General features: G+C 39.6%; 1 protein-coding gene and 1 pseudogene across 3 annotated transcripts in view; one reads left to right on the forward strand and one right to left on the reverse strand.

The window, feature by feature from the left end:
* The window catches only part of mettl15 (methyltransferase 15, mitochondrial 12S rRNA N4-cytidine), a 231909-nt gene that overhangs the window by 29437 nt on the left and 186630 nt on the right, over positions 1–15842 (reverse strand). For all 3 annotated transcript variants that reach the window (XM_064335779.1, XM_064335778.1, XM_064335777.1), the window contains exon 5: positions 9542–9720. In XM_064335779.1, the coding sequence (XP_064191849.1) occupies positions 9542–9720 (179 nt within the window). The remainder of the gene's footprint in view (positions 1–9541; positions 9721–15842) is intronic.
* On the forward strand, positions 2502–5512 carry LOC135256015 (uncharacterized; annotated as a pseudogene).

The following is a 15842-nucleotide window of genomic DNA, read 5'->3' on the forward strand; positions in this document are numbered from 1 at the left end:
GAACCAATCGTGGGGCCCTAAACAAATGTTTACTTTGTTTATTGGGTCGGGCCGGCCCTGTATAACAGCATAATATGTAGCCAATATGAAGACCAGCTGCATCCTATGGTAGAAACACTGTTCTCTCATGATGTCTCCATATTCTAAGATTATAGTGCCACCATAATCACAGATAAACTGACAACGCTGGCCATTACTTTGCCTTATAGAATATTAAACACATTTGAGATAGGGAGTACTAGAAAATTGTACTGATTTTAAAAAAATACAATGGGAAACTGGATGTTTTTCCACAAAAGAAACTTCAACCCTGCTTCCTACAAAATGGCCTCCTTCTGCTCGCCACACACCTACTTTTAAGACATGTTAATTACGATCACCAGCAGGTGTGTAACTAAGCTTAAACAGTCACAGATTGACACTATCAGCAGTTTAAGAGAGACTGAAATTAACCCCAGATGCCAAATCTGGCCAATCCTGATCCATTTAAGGCAAGGTGTTCTATTTCAGGCTTTATAACTCCGGATGTAAGCATCACAGAAACTTCATAAATGGTTTAAATGAAGCAAGACACTTGTACAATTTACAATACATACATAAATACATAGTTTACATTCATAATTTAGGTAAAAATATATAGGCACAAATGCAATTATCTTGGGGAAAATGCAAAAATAAAGTTCTCTATTAGTTTGAAATGAAATACTGAGAGGTCACATATATAAGCCAGCTGAAAATATGTCCTGGGAATTACTATCTCTTCATCATAGGGGTCTACGATATCCAGTGGTCCAAAGACCTATTCAAAACCTCCCCAAAAAGGAATAAAGCATATACATTTTCTCTTATGATTGTTTAAGATGAAACATCGATTTCACATTGAAAAATAATGCAAAAACATTGTGACAAACGGAGGTACACATACCTAAATATGTAATCATTCACTCTTGCATGTTTTTCTGTGCTCCATAGTATGTAATCTTTTGTGGCATGGGGATGGGAGGACACGTTTTGCTCACCCTTTCTGCCATTATTGATAAGTCCAACCTTGGATTTCATTGTTATGCTGATGACACACAAATACACTGCTCACTTCCCGTGAAACCAGAGATGGAAGCTGCTGCTTTGTCACAGCGTCTCAATGAAATCCAGGCATGAATGACAACAAACTGCCTTAAACTTAACTCCAAAAAGACAGAAGTATTGCTGGTTGGCTCCAGGCACAGTCTGACTAAGTCCCCATGTTTAGATGTGCCATTTGATGGCCATTCTTTTAAACCATAAAAAAACATAAAAAATCTAGGAGTCATAATGGATCCTGAGCTTTGCCTGGATGCCCACATTAACTCAGTAGTCAAGACATCTTACTTCCACCTGCGCAATATTGTGAAATTGAGACTAATCCTGTCTAAGGAAGATTCCGAAATGCTGGTTCATGCCTTTATAATGTCTAGGCTTGATTATTGCGATGCTTTGTTTACTGGCCTACCAGACTCTACGTTACAGCGACTTCAATTAGTACAAAATGCAGCAGCCAGAGTACTTACCCACACACGCCGCTCAGAGCATATCACTCCTGTCCTTAAATCATTGCATTGGCTCCCTGTTGAATCCAGGGTTGAATTGAAAGTGTTGCTAACTACCTACAAAGCATTGCATGGCTTTGGACCTTCATATTTGCAGGATTTAATTGAACCTTATGTTCCCTGTCGTACCCTGCGTTCAGCTACTGCTGAACTTTTAGTGGTGCCTCGTTGCCAATTAAAAACAGTTGGGGGAAGAGCTTTTAGCTGCACTGCACTGTGCCTCTGGAATTCAATCCCAAGCCATATCAGAGGTGCAGCTACAATTGGTTCTTTTAAATCGTATCTTAAGACTTGTTCTCATGTGCCTATTCCTCTTAGTTTTGACTTCTTAGGTTATTTATTTATTTATTTATTTTTTCTGTAAAGCGCCCTGGGATGGATGCATGAAGAGCGCTGTATAAGAGCTTATTGTATTGTATTGTATTGTATTGTATTGTTACTATTATGATCACTCTAAGGGAAATTTTATGTAGCACATATCAGCATACAGTACATTTGAATGAATATTTTCCATGCTAGGGCTTACGGTGACATGGGGATGGGATGATATTTTACAAATGTTTCTATTTATGATCACTCCAAGGGGAATTTTACATTCAAATAGCACATATCATCATATGAAAATTTGAGTATTTTCCAAGTGAAAAGTATAGCCCATGGAGATACTAATAGCACATTATCTAGGGTACAATAAGATTACAATAAAATAATATTCTACCATCAGAGAAATGTTGGCGAATGTTCTAGCTTCACTGGTGCATCAAACATAACACGACTGACCCACCTATGAATGCTTACATTACAATTCAGTACGTGAAATGCCCACATTAGAGAATAATGCAAACCTCTTGAAAAGACACTCAATTTCATTGTGAGTGGTATGAATTATAACAAAGCAGGCCACTACGAGCTACAATGCCCAGGGTACACTAACAATGCCCTTATACTAACAGCTAGGTTTACTATTAGTTAGCCCCAAATACATATACGCTGAGCATTATTAGCAAAGGTTAACAGTTGTCTCTCACAGCCAATGTGAATATAATATCAAAAGTATGACACAAAAATGTAAATAATTGAAATGTTAAAAGCAGTAATATGTACATGTTCATATGTATGCTCGCTACACTTCATGGTTCCTTCTCCGCTTCCCAGGGAAGCAGAGAATTTGCTTTAGCCATGCTGATGAGTTAGCAAAATCTTCCAAAAATCAAAAGAAAAATGCAATTACACCTAAACGAGTGCTTGTATATTATTGTGTAATGGTTTACAGGACAACGCTGTGATGAAGCAACAGTGAAAGCTGTTGTGCACAGCTCTCAGTCCTCAGAATAAATTTAAAATCAGGCATACCATACACAGTTGGAAAGCTAATACTGTCCTCTACTGGGTAACAGAGTTATCAATCAAACCAGAAAGAAATGAAAAGAATTGCTACGTCCTAAAAAACAACTGGGGTTTTTCACATGACCAGTGTAATTGCCTACCCCCACTTTCTATTTGCATGTTTATTTCTCAAATAGATTGTTCAAGACAATAAATGACCGCTGAATCTTGAAAAGGATGTCTTTAAGTGTGAAACAAATGGTAAGATTGCATATTCCATATTTAGTTTCAGATATTGATAGTAGAATGACGTGGTATAATTCCACAAAAAATGGTTGTTTATTCTGCTATTCAGTGAGTAGCATTTTCCGCTGTTGTATTGGCATACCTTTGAGTTATTGTTGGCTTTAAATATTGTTGCCAAAAACTGTTTAAAAACTGTTGGTGGTAAAATAATATCTTTATGCACTCCCAAGTAGAGGCTATTTTCCAGTGTGTCATGCTTGGGGGTGTAGTTGCAAATGAGACTGCAGAGAGGGGGTGTTTGTTAGGCTAAATGGACATAGCAATAGTTGCACATAGAAACTTGTCAAGTATTGTCTACTAATAAAGATAGAACACCGAGTTTGTTGTTTCCATTCATAGTTTGTGGCTGGACCTCGCAAATGCGTACGGATCCATACCACACAAACTCGTTGAGCTTGCCCTACATCGACAACATGTTCCCGGAAAAATCAAGGACCTTATTCTGGACTATTACGGTAACTTCAGGCTAAGAGTCGCTGCTGGGTCTGGTACATCAGACTGGCATCGGCTTGAGAAAGGCATCATAACAGGCTGCACCATTTCAGTCATCCTTTTCACCCTCGCCATGAACATGGTTGTCAAGTCAGCAGAGGTAGAATGCAGGGACCCTTTGACCAAGACTGGAGTGCGACAACCCCCAATAAGAGCTTTCATGGATGACCTGACTGTCACTACTACATCTGTCCCGGGCAGCAGGTGGATACTCCAAGGCCTAGAGAGGCTCACCACCTGGGCAAGGTCTCTAGTGCTGAAAAGGGGGAAAGTAGTGGACAAGTTCCGGTTCTCATTGACCGGAGCCACCATCCCGTCCATTACAGAGCAGCCAGTCAAGAGCCTCGGGAAGATCTTTGACTGCAGCCTCAAAGATGCTGCTTCCATCCAGAAAACCAGCAAAGAGCTTGAGGCCTAGCTGACCAAGGTGGAAAAAACAGGCCTGCTGGGAAGGTTCAAGGTCTGGATTTACCAGCATTCCATACTACCCCGGATCCTGTGGCATCTGCTGGTGTATGCAGTGCCCATAATGACAGTCGAGGCACTGGAGAGGAAGATCAGCAGCTACTTGTGAAGATGGCTAGGCCTACCCCGCAGTCTGAGCAGTGCTGCTCTGTATGGCACCAGTAACATCTTGCAGCTCCCGATCAGTGGCCTCGCTGAAGAGTTCATGGTGTCACGGACACGGGAAGCTCTCCAGTACAGAGAATCCAGGGATCCAAAAGTGGCATCTGCTGGCATCCAGGTTCGAACAGGCAGGAAATGGAGCGCAGACAAATCTCTGGAGGTGGCTGAGTCACGGCTGAGTGCAGGAGGAAGTGCAGGCAGGCGTGGAGGAGGTACGAGCTAGCAGAATGGTAGGGATGGGACAGCAAAGAGCATGGACTAGATGGGAAAGTGTACTGCAACGAAGGATCACCTGGTCCAACATCTGGCAAGCAGACTTCCATCGCATCATGTTCTTAGTCCAAGCTGTCTACGATGTCCTACCAAGTCCAGCAAACCTTCATGTCCGGGGCAAAAGTGAGACACCTTCCTGCCCTCGTTGTTCTGGAAGAGGATCCTCGGAACACCTCCTTAGCAGCTGCCCAAAAGCCCTTGGAGATGGGTGCTATCGCTGGCGCCATGACCAGGGCAGTCGTTGAGAGTGTAGCCACGGCCATCAACACCAGCAAGGGCCACCACCATCCAAAGATCATCACGTTCCTAAGAGTCGGAGAGAACCCCCACCTACAACCTGGAGCAAAGTCTGGTCTCCTCACCACTGCCACCGACTGGCAACTGGAAGTGGACCTGGGCAAGCAGCTGAAGTTTCCAGCCCGGATAACATCAACACGGCTTCGACCAGACATGATCATCGTTTTAGAGTCCACCAAGCAACTGATCATGCTGGAACTCACAGTGCCCTGGGCCCAACGAGAGGAAGGGCACTAAGTACCAGGAGCTTGTAGAAGAGTGCAGAAGGCAAGGCTGGCGAACTCGCTGTGAGCCTGCTGGCGAACTCGCTGTGAGGATTTGCAGGGTGTTCACTCTGCAAAACTTTTATGCTACTGGGCATCACCGGGGAGGCAAAGAGAAAGGCCATCAGATTCACTACTGAAGCTGTGGAGAAGGCCACTAGGTGGCTTTGGATCAAGAGGGCAGATCCGTGGGCAAATGCTGCTGGGACGCAAGCTGGGGTCTGATCAACCCCGGCTGGGTCGCCCTGGGCGAGGGTGTCTGATGTTGAAAGACCCAAAACACCCAATGACCACAGGTTCCATCACTGATGATGCTTCCCAGCGCATCTGCAGGATGTATCTTTCATCAGGAGCACTGAATGTCTGAGGTGAGCAATCTCAGCATTCCTGCATCCTGACCACGGAGGCTTTTACGAAGGGGTTAAATAATAAAACTATGTGTTAAGACATGTCCCCATATGATAATAAAATATTTAAATCATTAAACACATTTATAGTGAAGAGGCCTTCCCCCTTCACAAAAACAAATTCAAGAGTGATTTCATGAACACAAAAATGAAGTCAAATGCCTTCCATGGTCCCCAGAATATATAAACACTATTGAACCTTAGAAGTTCTGGAATGCAGAGTGTGAAGCAGATTTGCATTTATCCATCAAATAACAGGAGCATTCCCTCTTTAAGAATGGTTCAATGCCTCACTAGACACTGTTCAGAACTTTATTGTTTAAAGTGATGTGTGGCTCACCTGTATAAGATAATGTAGAAACCCCAAACCCTAAACCTGTTGCAATTTCTGATTATTCATTGGACTGTTATAAGGATGTTGTCTTTTCATATTTTAACTTTGATGGCTGCCGATATTTATTTGAACGGGAATACACATACAAACAGCTAAATTAAATTTGCATGCGGACAGAATAGTCGAAGTACGGTAGGTCAATCCTGCAAGTTGAAAAGGAATTGGTTTCATTTTTAATTTCAGATAATACATTTTCAACTTTCACATTTGTTTTCATAGAGGTTTAGATTTACTGGGCCTGTCTGAGTTAAATCGTGATTATACGATTTTAAGTTTAAGTTTTAAGTTTTCTCTTCAGCATATAAAATGTATGTTCAATTGGATTCACATTATGTGAAGTCAAGAATTAGTCAAGTGTGGTTTTTGGCTTCAAACATTCCTTTGTTGCTTTAGCAGTATGTTTGGGATCATTGTCTTGCTGTAGGATGAAGTGCCATTCAATGAGTCTGGAGGCATTTGCTTGAACTGAGCAGATGTTTCCGTACATTTCAGAATTCATTCTGCTGCTGCTATCAGCAGTTACATCATCAATGAAGACAACTGAGTCAGTACCTGTGGCAGCCATACATGTCCAAACCATCCTTTTGGCCTTTTGCTCTTTGCCATCACTCTGATGAAAGTGAATCTTGGTCTCATCTGTCCACAAAACTTTTTTCTTTCCAGGCTCTTTTAGGTACTTCTTAGCCAACTGTACCCTGGCCATCCTTTTCTTTGAGGCTAACTAGTGGTGTGCATCTTGCAGTGTAGCTGTCTGTGCCTCAGTAGTTCAGTTTGTGAAGTCTTCTGCAGACAGTAGTCATTGACTCAAGCACGCCTGCCTCCTGAAGAGTGTTGACCTGTTGGACAGCTGTTTTCAGCTGTAGAGGTCTTCCTTGGCCTACCAGGGCCCTTTACATTTAATGAGCTCACCAGTGCTCTCTTACTTCTTAATGATGTTCGAAAGAATTGATTTTGATAAGCCTAAAGTTTGGCCAATATCTCTGACTGGTTTATCTTATTTCTCAGCCTTAGAATGATTTCCTTGACTTTCATTTGCACAAGTCTGGTCCTCATGTTCACACATGCCAATAACAGACCCCAAAGACAACCAAATGCCTAGAATGAAGACTAAATATTGAAAGCTGCCTTATACGTGCACTGAAGAAGCAATTGAACACACCTGAATAATCAAATCACCCATCTGTCCCAAACATTATGGTGTCCTGAAATAGGTGGGGGTAGGGGGGCAATGTATCAAAGGTGTTGTAATTTCTACATGGTGAAACATGTCCAAATAATGTATAAAATGGCATTTAATTTAAGCAAAGAATCTGCACTCTGAATGAATTGTTTGATTACGAATCTAAAATTGTGGAGTACAGAGTCAAATCAAGAAAAATATGTCTTTGTCCCAAACATTATGGATGGCACAATATAAGACTTAAATTTATCATAAGTAATTATTGATTATTATTCTGCTTAATGGCGATTACGATCCTCTGTCTTTAATACAAGGTCAATCAATCTGATCTGCTTTAGAAAAAAATAGTGTCTACAGTAAAAGAAGAATGATAACTAGCATGACTCATAACATAACAGCTCATTGAAAGGTGGAAATCTATAAGATATATTCAACAAGTACAATGCTATGGACAAATTGTGTCCCATTTAAAACAAAAGAAAAGCAAAATAAATGTATGTTTAAAAGATGAGGTTCAGCAGGGAGCAGTAATATCAATAAAAATACAATGTACAATGATGGATGTGACTTGTCCTTCAATGTAGCGCATATACACTTATACATGCGCTACATTGATAAACAACAGTGATAAAATTGGTTCAGAAGACCTTGACTATATTTAACATATAAATATTTTTAGTGCATTTATAATTCTATTAATTTTCTATAATTATATATGAGGTACTTCGCAAGGAATGGAAATACGGCATTGTCTGGAAAAAATGTTCAATGTATGATGAACACCTCTAATTTATCTGACCTATAGTTCTTTATCATTTATTTAGCTAATAATAATAATAATAATAATAATAATGATAATGAATCTGAGGATTCACATATGATATATTCATTTACCACTCCAATCTGGAACCAATCTGGTACTGAGAAATGCTTGCACTGTTTATAGCTCAGGAACAGAATGTGCATTTGCTAACCAGGTTAAAGGATGAAAAGCTAAAGTAAATGTTCTGCTTTCATGTGGGCCCAGTTGTCAGGTGTTGGGCCTGATTAATGCCTTTGGTAACTACCTTCCATTTAGTTTGGAAGTGATGGTGCCACTGGGAACAAATACAAACAGATCCTTAATTCCACTTTTGATTGTAAATTGTTGAGTTAAAATTTGCACGCAGGAAAAAATACATTGTGCTCTCACTTTAGGCAAGCAAATATTTTGATACGTTAATTTAACAGTGAATTCCTGCCATGGCAGGAAAACTGGAAATCATGATGGGGAAATAATATTTTTGAAATAAAGCAACCAAATTATCATGCAAACCACTGATGTCTCTCCTACCGGCGTTCATTCAGTCAGAACGGGCATTTCACAGGTCTGTTTGTGACTTTTCACTGATATTGTCGTATTACCAGGGTGAGCATGCTACAAACTCCTTTCACTGCAATTGACAAACAATACATTTCAAGCAAACTGAAACACATTAATACAGTACGACACATTTCAGCACAATTCAACAGTGCCGGCTACTAGATAAAAGAACAGAAATAAGCAGAAACGGTGTCGAAGAAACATTCTGCCACGCATTGCAATAACAGACACAAATTTACCTACGGCAAAAAAAAACTAAACAAATTAATTCACACCTACATGGATCGGCAGATGCTGAAACAAGCCAAACCAAAACCAGAATGCTCCACACCATGACATGCATATATGCATGTCGATATGCAGGCACAAAGAAAACGAATCCGCCTGAGACAGACCAGCTCCCCAGATACCTATCGTTATGGCGTCTGATAGCCCTCACCATCTCCCCACCCCCGCCCCCGTCATACGCTTCCCTAGGCAACAACCAAGCCGGCAGCCCCCTAATGACCCCTTGGGACCCACGCAAGCCAAGACCTTATGGATTGATTGGAATAAGCATTGGTGTTGACTTGCACTGCTCTTAAAAAAGAACAAACAAGTGGCCTCCGTCACACCTGTCCCCTCCCGTGACGCACACGCTCACCAGCGATCAACTCGCCCCTCTCCAAAACCATCGAGCTGCCGCAATGTGTGTGTAGTCTGTGGGAAAACAGGGGAGGGAGGACTGTGGGTAGGGAAAGAACCAAAACAAAGAAAACAAGGGGGTGGGAGGGAAGAGGGGGGGATGCTGCAAATTGAGTAAAACTAAGACAAAGAACCCCACCCCATACCAACACCTTCTTCCCTTATTAATAAGAATCTCATCAGGAGGCAGACCTGAGACAACAAAACACTGACGTGAGAGGATGATGGACGGGATTAGAGGCTGCATGATTTCCTGGACAAATAGATCCCAGAGGGAGAGACGGGATTAATATTTCTCTCCTTTTCTTCGCTCTGAGATAGCGCTTGGAATTAATGAGGATACCTGCCACGATGCTGGCCAGCTGCTGGGTTCTGCTGATGGGGTAGATGCTGCGTGCCTCCACAATCGCCGAAGCTATTTTCTTGGCATGCCGCTCCTCCCCATACGTGCTCAGGATGGACGCAAGCGCCTGTTGATCTAAGGCATTCACCACGTCAGCAGCGTTGGGCATGTCGGGGTACCTACGCACAAAGAGGAGCCCAATTAGCTGCTTGACGTCACATCCTCATTGACAAGGGTGCAGCTTGACAGCTCTCAGACACAGTTGAAAACCTCCCTGCCTGCAAGTTTGAGATCTTAACACAGAAAAACAAGGTAGTTGGCGACTATTTATCCATCTGCACAGACACACATGATACATAAATAACGTGCACACAAACACACAAATAAATGATCGATGTATAAAAAAAAAAATTCAATAAAACTGGTTAGCACAGCCTTGCCAAATCAGATCTCACTAAAAATAGATCTCAGCCAAATATTTGTGTAAACACTCATAATTGTTGTTATATATTCAAAAGGGAAGATTTAATTTACATCATGGACTAATAAACATATTATAATTTATTTTAAAAAGGTTAAGAATAAGAAATTTGACAAAAATAGATTTTTTCGTAATATACAGATAAGTGACTTTCACTGCACATTAGCCATTTATTTTGTGTGACTGATAATAACTGCCAGTGTTGAGGCATTAACATTTAACACTTTGATTCTACTCCTAGATAACGGATAATAGACATGTTTTTTTTTACTTCAACAAAAACATATATTACAAGCAACAACATTTCACATAGAAGACATAGCATCAGCATTGTTGTTTACAGTCCAGTCCCACTGAGTTTCTGCATGTTAAAAACTGAGACTTTTGTTATTTCACAGATTCGTCTTTCAGAAAAACTGAAAAAAAATACTTGGTGGAAGAGCATAGGATGCAGAAATATGCATCTCCCTGACTGTATCACTCACGATGAAGAGACAACAGAGTAAATTCTAATCACATGGCTTGAAGCCACATCACTGATTAGGTTGCACATGCACATGTAGCTACCTTGTCATGCAAGCAATGTCAAACGTATACACTAACATATACATGGTTTACTGTTCTCATCATAATATTCTTCTGATAACAACCTCTCAACCAAACACTTTGTATAAATGTATAAAAGGTGCTGTAATTTCTACATGGTGAAATCTAAGTGTATAAAAATTCTTAAATAAATGCTGAGAATGTGCACTTTAACGGAAAGTGAATTGTTTGATTACAAATTACAAATAGTGTGTGTGTAAATATATATTTATATATACACACACACACATACACATTCAGTGGCCACTTTATTAGGGGCACTTATTCATACCATGGAATGGATTCAAAAAGCTGCTGGAATCATTCCTTGGGGACTTTGGTCCATGCTGACTCCATGGCATCACACAGTTCCTGCATATTTTTTGGCCACACATTCATTCTGTGAACCTCCCATTCCACCTCCTCCAAAAGGTGCTCTATTGGATCGAAATCTGGGGACTAGCAGGCCACTGGAGTAAACTGAAGTCACTGTCATGTTCTTGGAACCAGCTTGAGATGATGTGTGCATTGTGGCATGGCGCATTATCCTACTGGAAGTATTCATTTGAAAAAAGGTTCTCTGACGCCATAAAGGGATACACATGGTCAGCAACAATACTTACGTATGATGTGGCCTTCAAATGCTCAGTTGGTATTAAAGAGCCTAATGTGTGCGAAGAAACACTCTCTTTACTCTTCCACCACCACTACCAGCCAACACCACTGACACAAGGTAGGATGGATTCATGGATTCATGCTGTTTACAGAAAATGCTGACTCTGCCATTGGCTTGTTGCAGCAGAAATCTGCTGCAACAAGCCAATGGCAAATTTCCAGTTTTGGTGATCAGGTGCCCACTGTAGCCTCATCTTCCTGTTCTTAGCTTACAGGAGCATTCAGAGAGGGCCTTCTGCACACCTCTGTTATAAACACCTGTTATTTGAGCATTCACAGGCATTCTCTTACCTTGAACGAGTCCACCCATTTTAATTTTCTTCTTATTCTTTTTCTTCCCATTTTGTAACAATCTTGTCACGCAGTTTTTACACTACTCATACAAAATGCATACCATATTATTCTACTATATGTGCAGATGTATGCTATTCAAGAGCTTTATGATACTAAGTATAATTTATTAATTATTAGCAATTAAAAATGCAAAAACGGACACTGAAAATGTATTAAGCCCATTCACTTCCTATGGAAATATTAAACTCCCAACATGTCCTTCAAATCTGACCATTTTTTGGCCAATCAGGATAATTTAGATTACATGTAATGCTATTTGATCCAATAGAAAATAGAAAAAAAACCCAGAAACACTGTCATGTTTGTTGTGCATGGGAAGAGAACTACAAAGCTTATTAATAATAACCAAATACAATAATTCTGTTTTTTATTTATTTATTTACTTTAATTTTTTTACCAAAAGACATGCAACATGCATTTATAAAACAGATCTACTTAACTATGGTCCGTTAACTTAATAAATACTAGGGATGGGCACGAGAGTATTCGAGTATTCAAGAATTTGTCTGCTCAAAAGACGAGGATTGCTTGAGTACTATAGAGTACTCAGGGGAAAAAATTACTCGAAAATAAATTAAATCGAATTAATGTGTTTACTTTCATTCTTTAATTTTAAATGGCAGCTTAACTGACTGCGGTCAATTGACGATTTTATGCAACCTTGAGTGTTCAGTTGCTTTGAAAATTATATCAAAATGTGAGTAAAGTCAACAATATAAGTTTACTTTAGTCAATAATACGTTTATTTAAGGTATATTTAATATTTTAATCATGTATATTTATTTACGGAAATCTTCAAATGCCCTGTCTATTGCAACATTTTTTCTTTTTATCGCCTACCATAAAGCCCATACAATAAAACCAATAACAATATAGACTATATACTAAAGGTTGGATCTTTGTCACTGAAAATACTGGCTAAAGTCAGTTGCGTAAAGTTGTTAAAAATTATGAAAAACCGAAAAAAGTGTCAGCATTTTGAAAACATTAATTTATTACATTAATAGATGTCATGCGCGAAACAACGTAAATAACATGCACAACTGCAGCAACAGTACCAGGTGCATGAAGTTAAAAAAAAATTGTGGGCAATTGCTGCTATAAGAACAACTAACAGTAAGATGCAGGGATAGACCGGTGCAGATTTAATCACTTTGGTTCATCACAGAAAGAAAGCATGCTTTTTTGCCTTGAACAACGTGAAACAGACGCATTGGGCCTACTAAAATCATACAGTGTCCGTTTTTATTTCTTCAAAGTTTGTTGTGGTACAACATGTTGTACATTACGAGGTTTGATGTTTTTGATGAAGCATATTGTCACCGACAAGTTACCAAAATAGGGGAAGTAGAGCTCAGCAACAACTCTGTTGACAGGTGCCGTCAAACATTTCATTACAGCAGCTCACAAAGGCTGGATTTTTGATCCCAGCACAATCTAGAATCTACATTGTTGCACTTTGTTTCTCCCAGCATTTGGCAATAATATGGTGGAAGTGCAACAATAAGATTGACAGCTCCCATTTAAACTGCCGAAAAGTCACGGAAAGCAGTAAAAAAAGAGGAAATCGAGGCAATAATCACGGAAATCCCCCCACCCCCATGGAGCGAACAAGCACTCAAATACTCTATCGAAATTCCCCCCGGGTACATCTCTAATACTGCATCCCTAACCACAAAAATGCTTCGCTAGATGCAATGAGTTTCAACTATTTGCTAGACAAAAACGCTTTTAACCGCACATTTAACCTTAACTATTGGTTTTGTAAGTCAACCATTATAACTTGTTGCTATAGTTACTCAGAGGCAGCACAATTTCATTCTGATACTAGTGTTCCAAACTTCAATTCTTTAAAATGAATCGGTATGTTGAGTCAGTAATAGATTAGCAGCCTGTCCAGGATGTAATTCTGCCTCTTGCCCAATGCACGCTGGGATAGTATCCGGCAAATCCAGGATAAGCAGGTATAGATAATGGATGGATGGATGGATGTTGAGTCAGTACATCAAAATGAATCAAAATTTTGCATTTTTGAGTCTTTCAAGTTATTTTCTTTGACTTCAGTGTGCATGCTGCTTTGCCAATCATACCATTAACTTTCTCTCTCTGCTGGGTTCCAGCCACTGACTCCCTGCTTATAAAAGACGTAGGTGCATGAGAAAATGTATTGCAGCAATTATCTCTATTGGGAGACCAAGCAGATCTAGGATAACAAGCACTGTTCCTTTAGTCTAGAAAATCATCACAACAGAACACACTGGTTGACCAGTCAGAAAGGCCCAAACACCATTCTTTATGCTAAACAAGGTACCCATGGTTGCCCCCCCCCCCCCCCCCCAAATGCGGAACTAAAGCAACATACACAATTAGCCCTCTGGTGGCTAGCTAGCTAGTTTGGCTAGCCACCGTTACAGGATGAAAGGCCATTGGTGGTAGAAATCTGAGTTGCGACATCTGCGTGACTTTTCCATCGGAGCATGTTTTCTCAAAGCCAAGACCGAAAGCAGGAACAACATCAGTGCACAAAAAGTTAAACAGCTGGTCTTCTTGAATGTTAATTTGCAATAAATCACTCAGTATGTAAAATATGTAGGTTATCTAGCCTACATTTGATAGTGTAACCAACTTCAGTCCCATAGGGGTTTTTATATTTTTATTTATTTGTCTATTTATACATTTATTGAATGATTCATATTCTTTATTAAAATTATTATTCTTTATTAATATTATGCAGGCTATTCCATATTTTCAATACATTTTTCCCTGTAATTTCCCACTTGTTGATCATGGCACACACTTCCTTTCCTTTATTTATATTTTCAACTTATATTTACTTATATCCATATTTTATATTCATATATTCCTATTTCTCCTGTTTTATTGTTCCTTATTCACTTAATTTTTTTATATCAATTGAACATAAGTCAAATTTAATTGTTATGATCTGTTCGTATTCTTTAAATAAAGACAACACTATTTAAACAAAGCAAAATAATTATTTATATTTACCAAATGAGGGCAATTTGGCCTCCTAGAATGGTGTGAAAAGATTAAATCATCATCAACATTGTAATCAACATTATTAAAAACATTCCTGTAACGTTATTTTTCAAAAACCTAAACTGTTGTTTCTTCAAACATACGATTCCCGTTTCTGTCACTGCTGCTTGCAGCAAGAATTAGTACATAGATAGATTCAATAAATGTGTGAGTCGTTCCTCTTTCAGTACTTTCTGAGTTTTAGGATCTTTTTGGTTTTTTGTACCAATGAGTCTTTCAGTACATTGCAATGAATGAAAGAGTGCTTCACTCCAGTACAGTCAGGACACAAGTGGTGAAGTGAATGTTAGTAAACAAAGGATTTGCCAATGCTTCCGGAAGGATAACTAGGACCAATAACAGGGTTTCCGCCAGTGTATTGCAAGCCCGGCGGCCCGCCGGGCCTAAGTTGACCCCCCGCCGGGCCTAAGCATCGGGGAATAAATTTTTTTTTTTTTAATTCTAAATGTATTTTTAAGATGTTTTTTAAACTACAGTTACAGTGGGGCGGCTCGGTTGGAAAGCTCACCAGCGACATCTGGTGGTTAAAACGTGAACGCACTGTAGGAAAGCAGGTCTGAGATCAGTGTTCTTTACCCTCATTGTGCGTACAGTGACATTCAACACTTGACGCTTCCAACTATCACAAGCTAACGTTACCTAGCAAGCCACCATTTCTTATTTAGTAGGCTAACTAACCTCGTTACAAACTGCGTTATCACTTCATCTCGTCGGTAAGTACATTCTTTTTATATTAAATTAAGCAGTGTGTAGGTAATGTTAAAATAGTAGCATGCATGTAACGTTCAATATATTGTAACATTACATGACTTATTAATCGCCATCGAAATAACAACTTCACTTGTTTATTAATAACGTTAGCTTGATGACATTGATGTGCACGACAACGTTGTCATAAAACTTTTCCAGTTTTTTACTGTTTGGCTAGCTAGCTAAGTTAGCTACATGACCACGTTGTCAAAAATTTTTCCGACCGTGAAAACTGCCTGACTTGTTTACATTTTGGACAGATGTGGCTACAAGGTAAATCCATCGTTGTTTCCATCGCAGCACTTTTGACACAAGTAATATCGGAAAAATCCAAAAATTTCTTCTTATGGTAATGAGTGCCTGACCGGCAACCGTATAAATGTGTTAACACAGCGG

The sequence above is a fragment of the Anguilla rostrata genome, chromosome 5 (assembly GCF_018555375.3).
Source record: "Anguilla rostrata isolate EN2019 chromosome 5, ASM1855537v3, whole genome shotgun sequence".
NCBI lineage: Eukaryota > Metazoa > Chordata > Actinopteri > Anguilliformes > Anguillidae > Anguilla > Anguilla rostrata.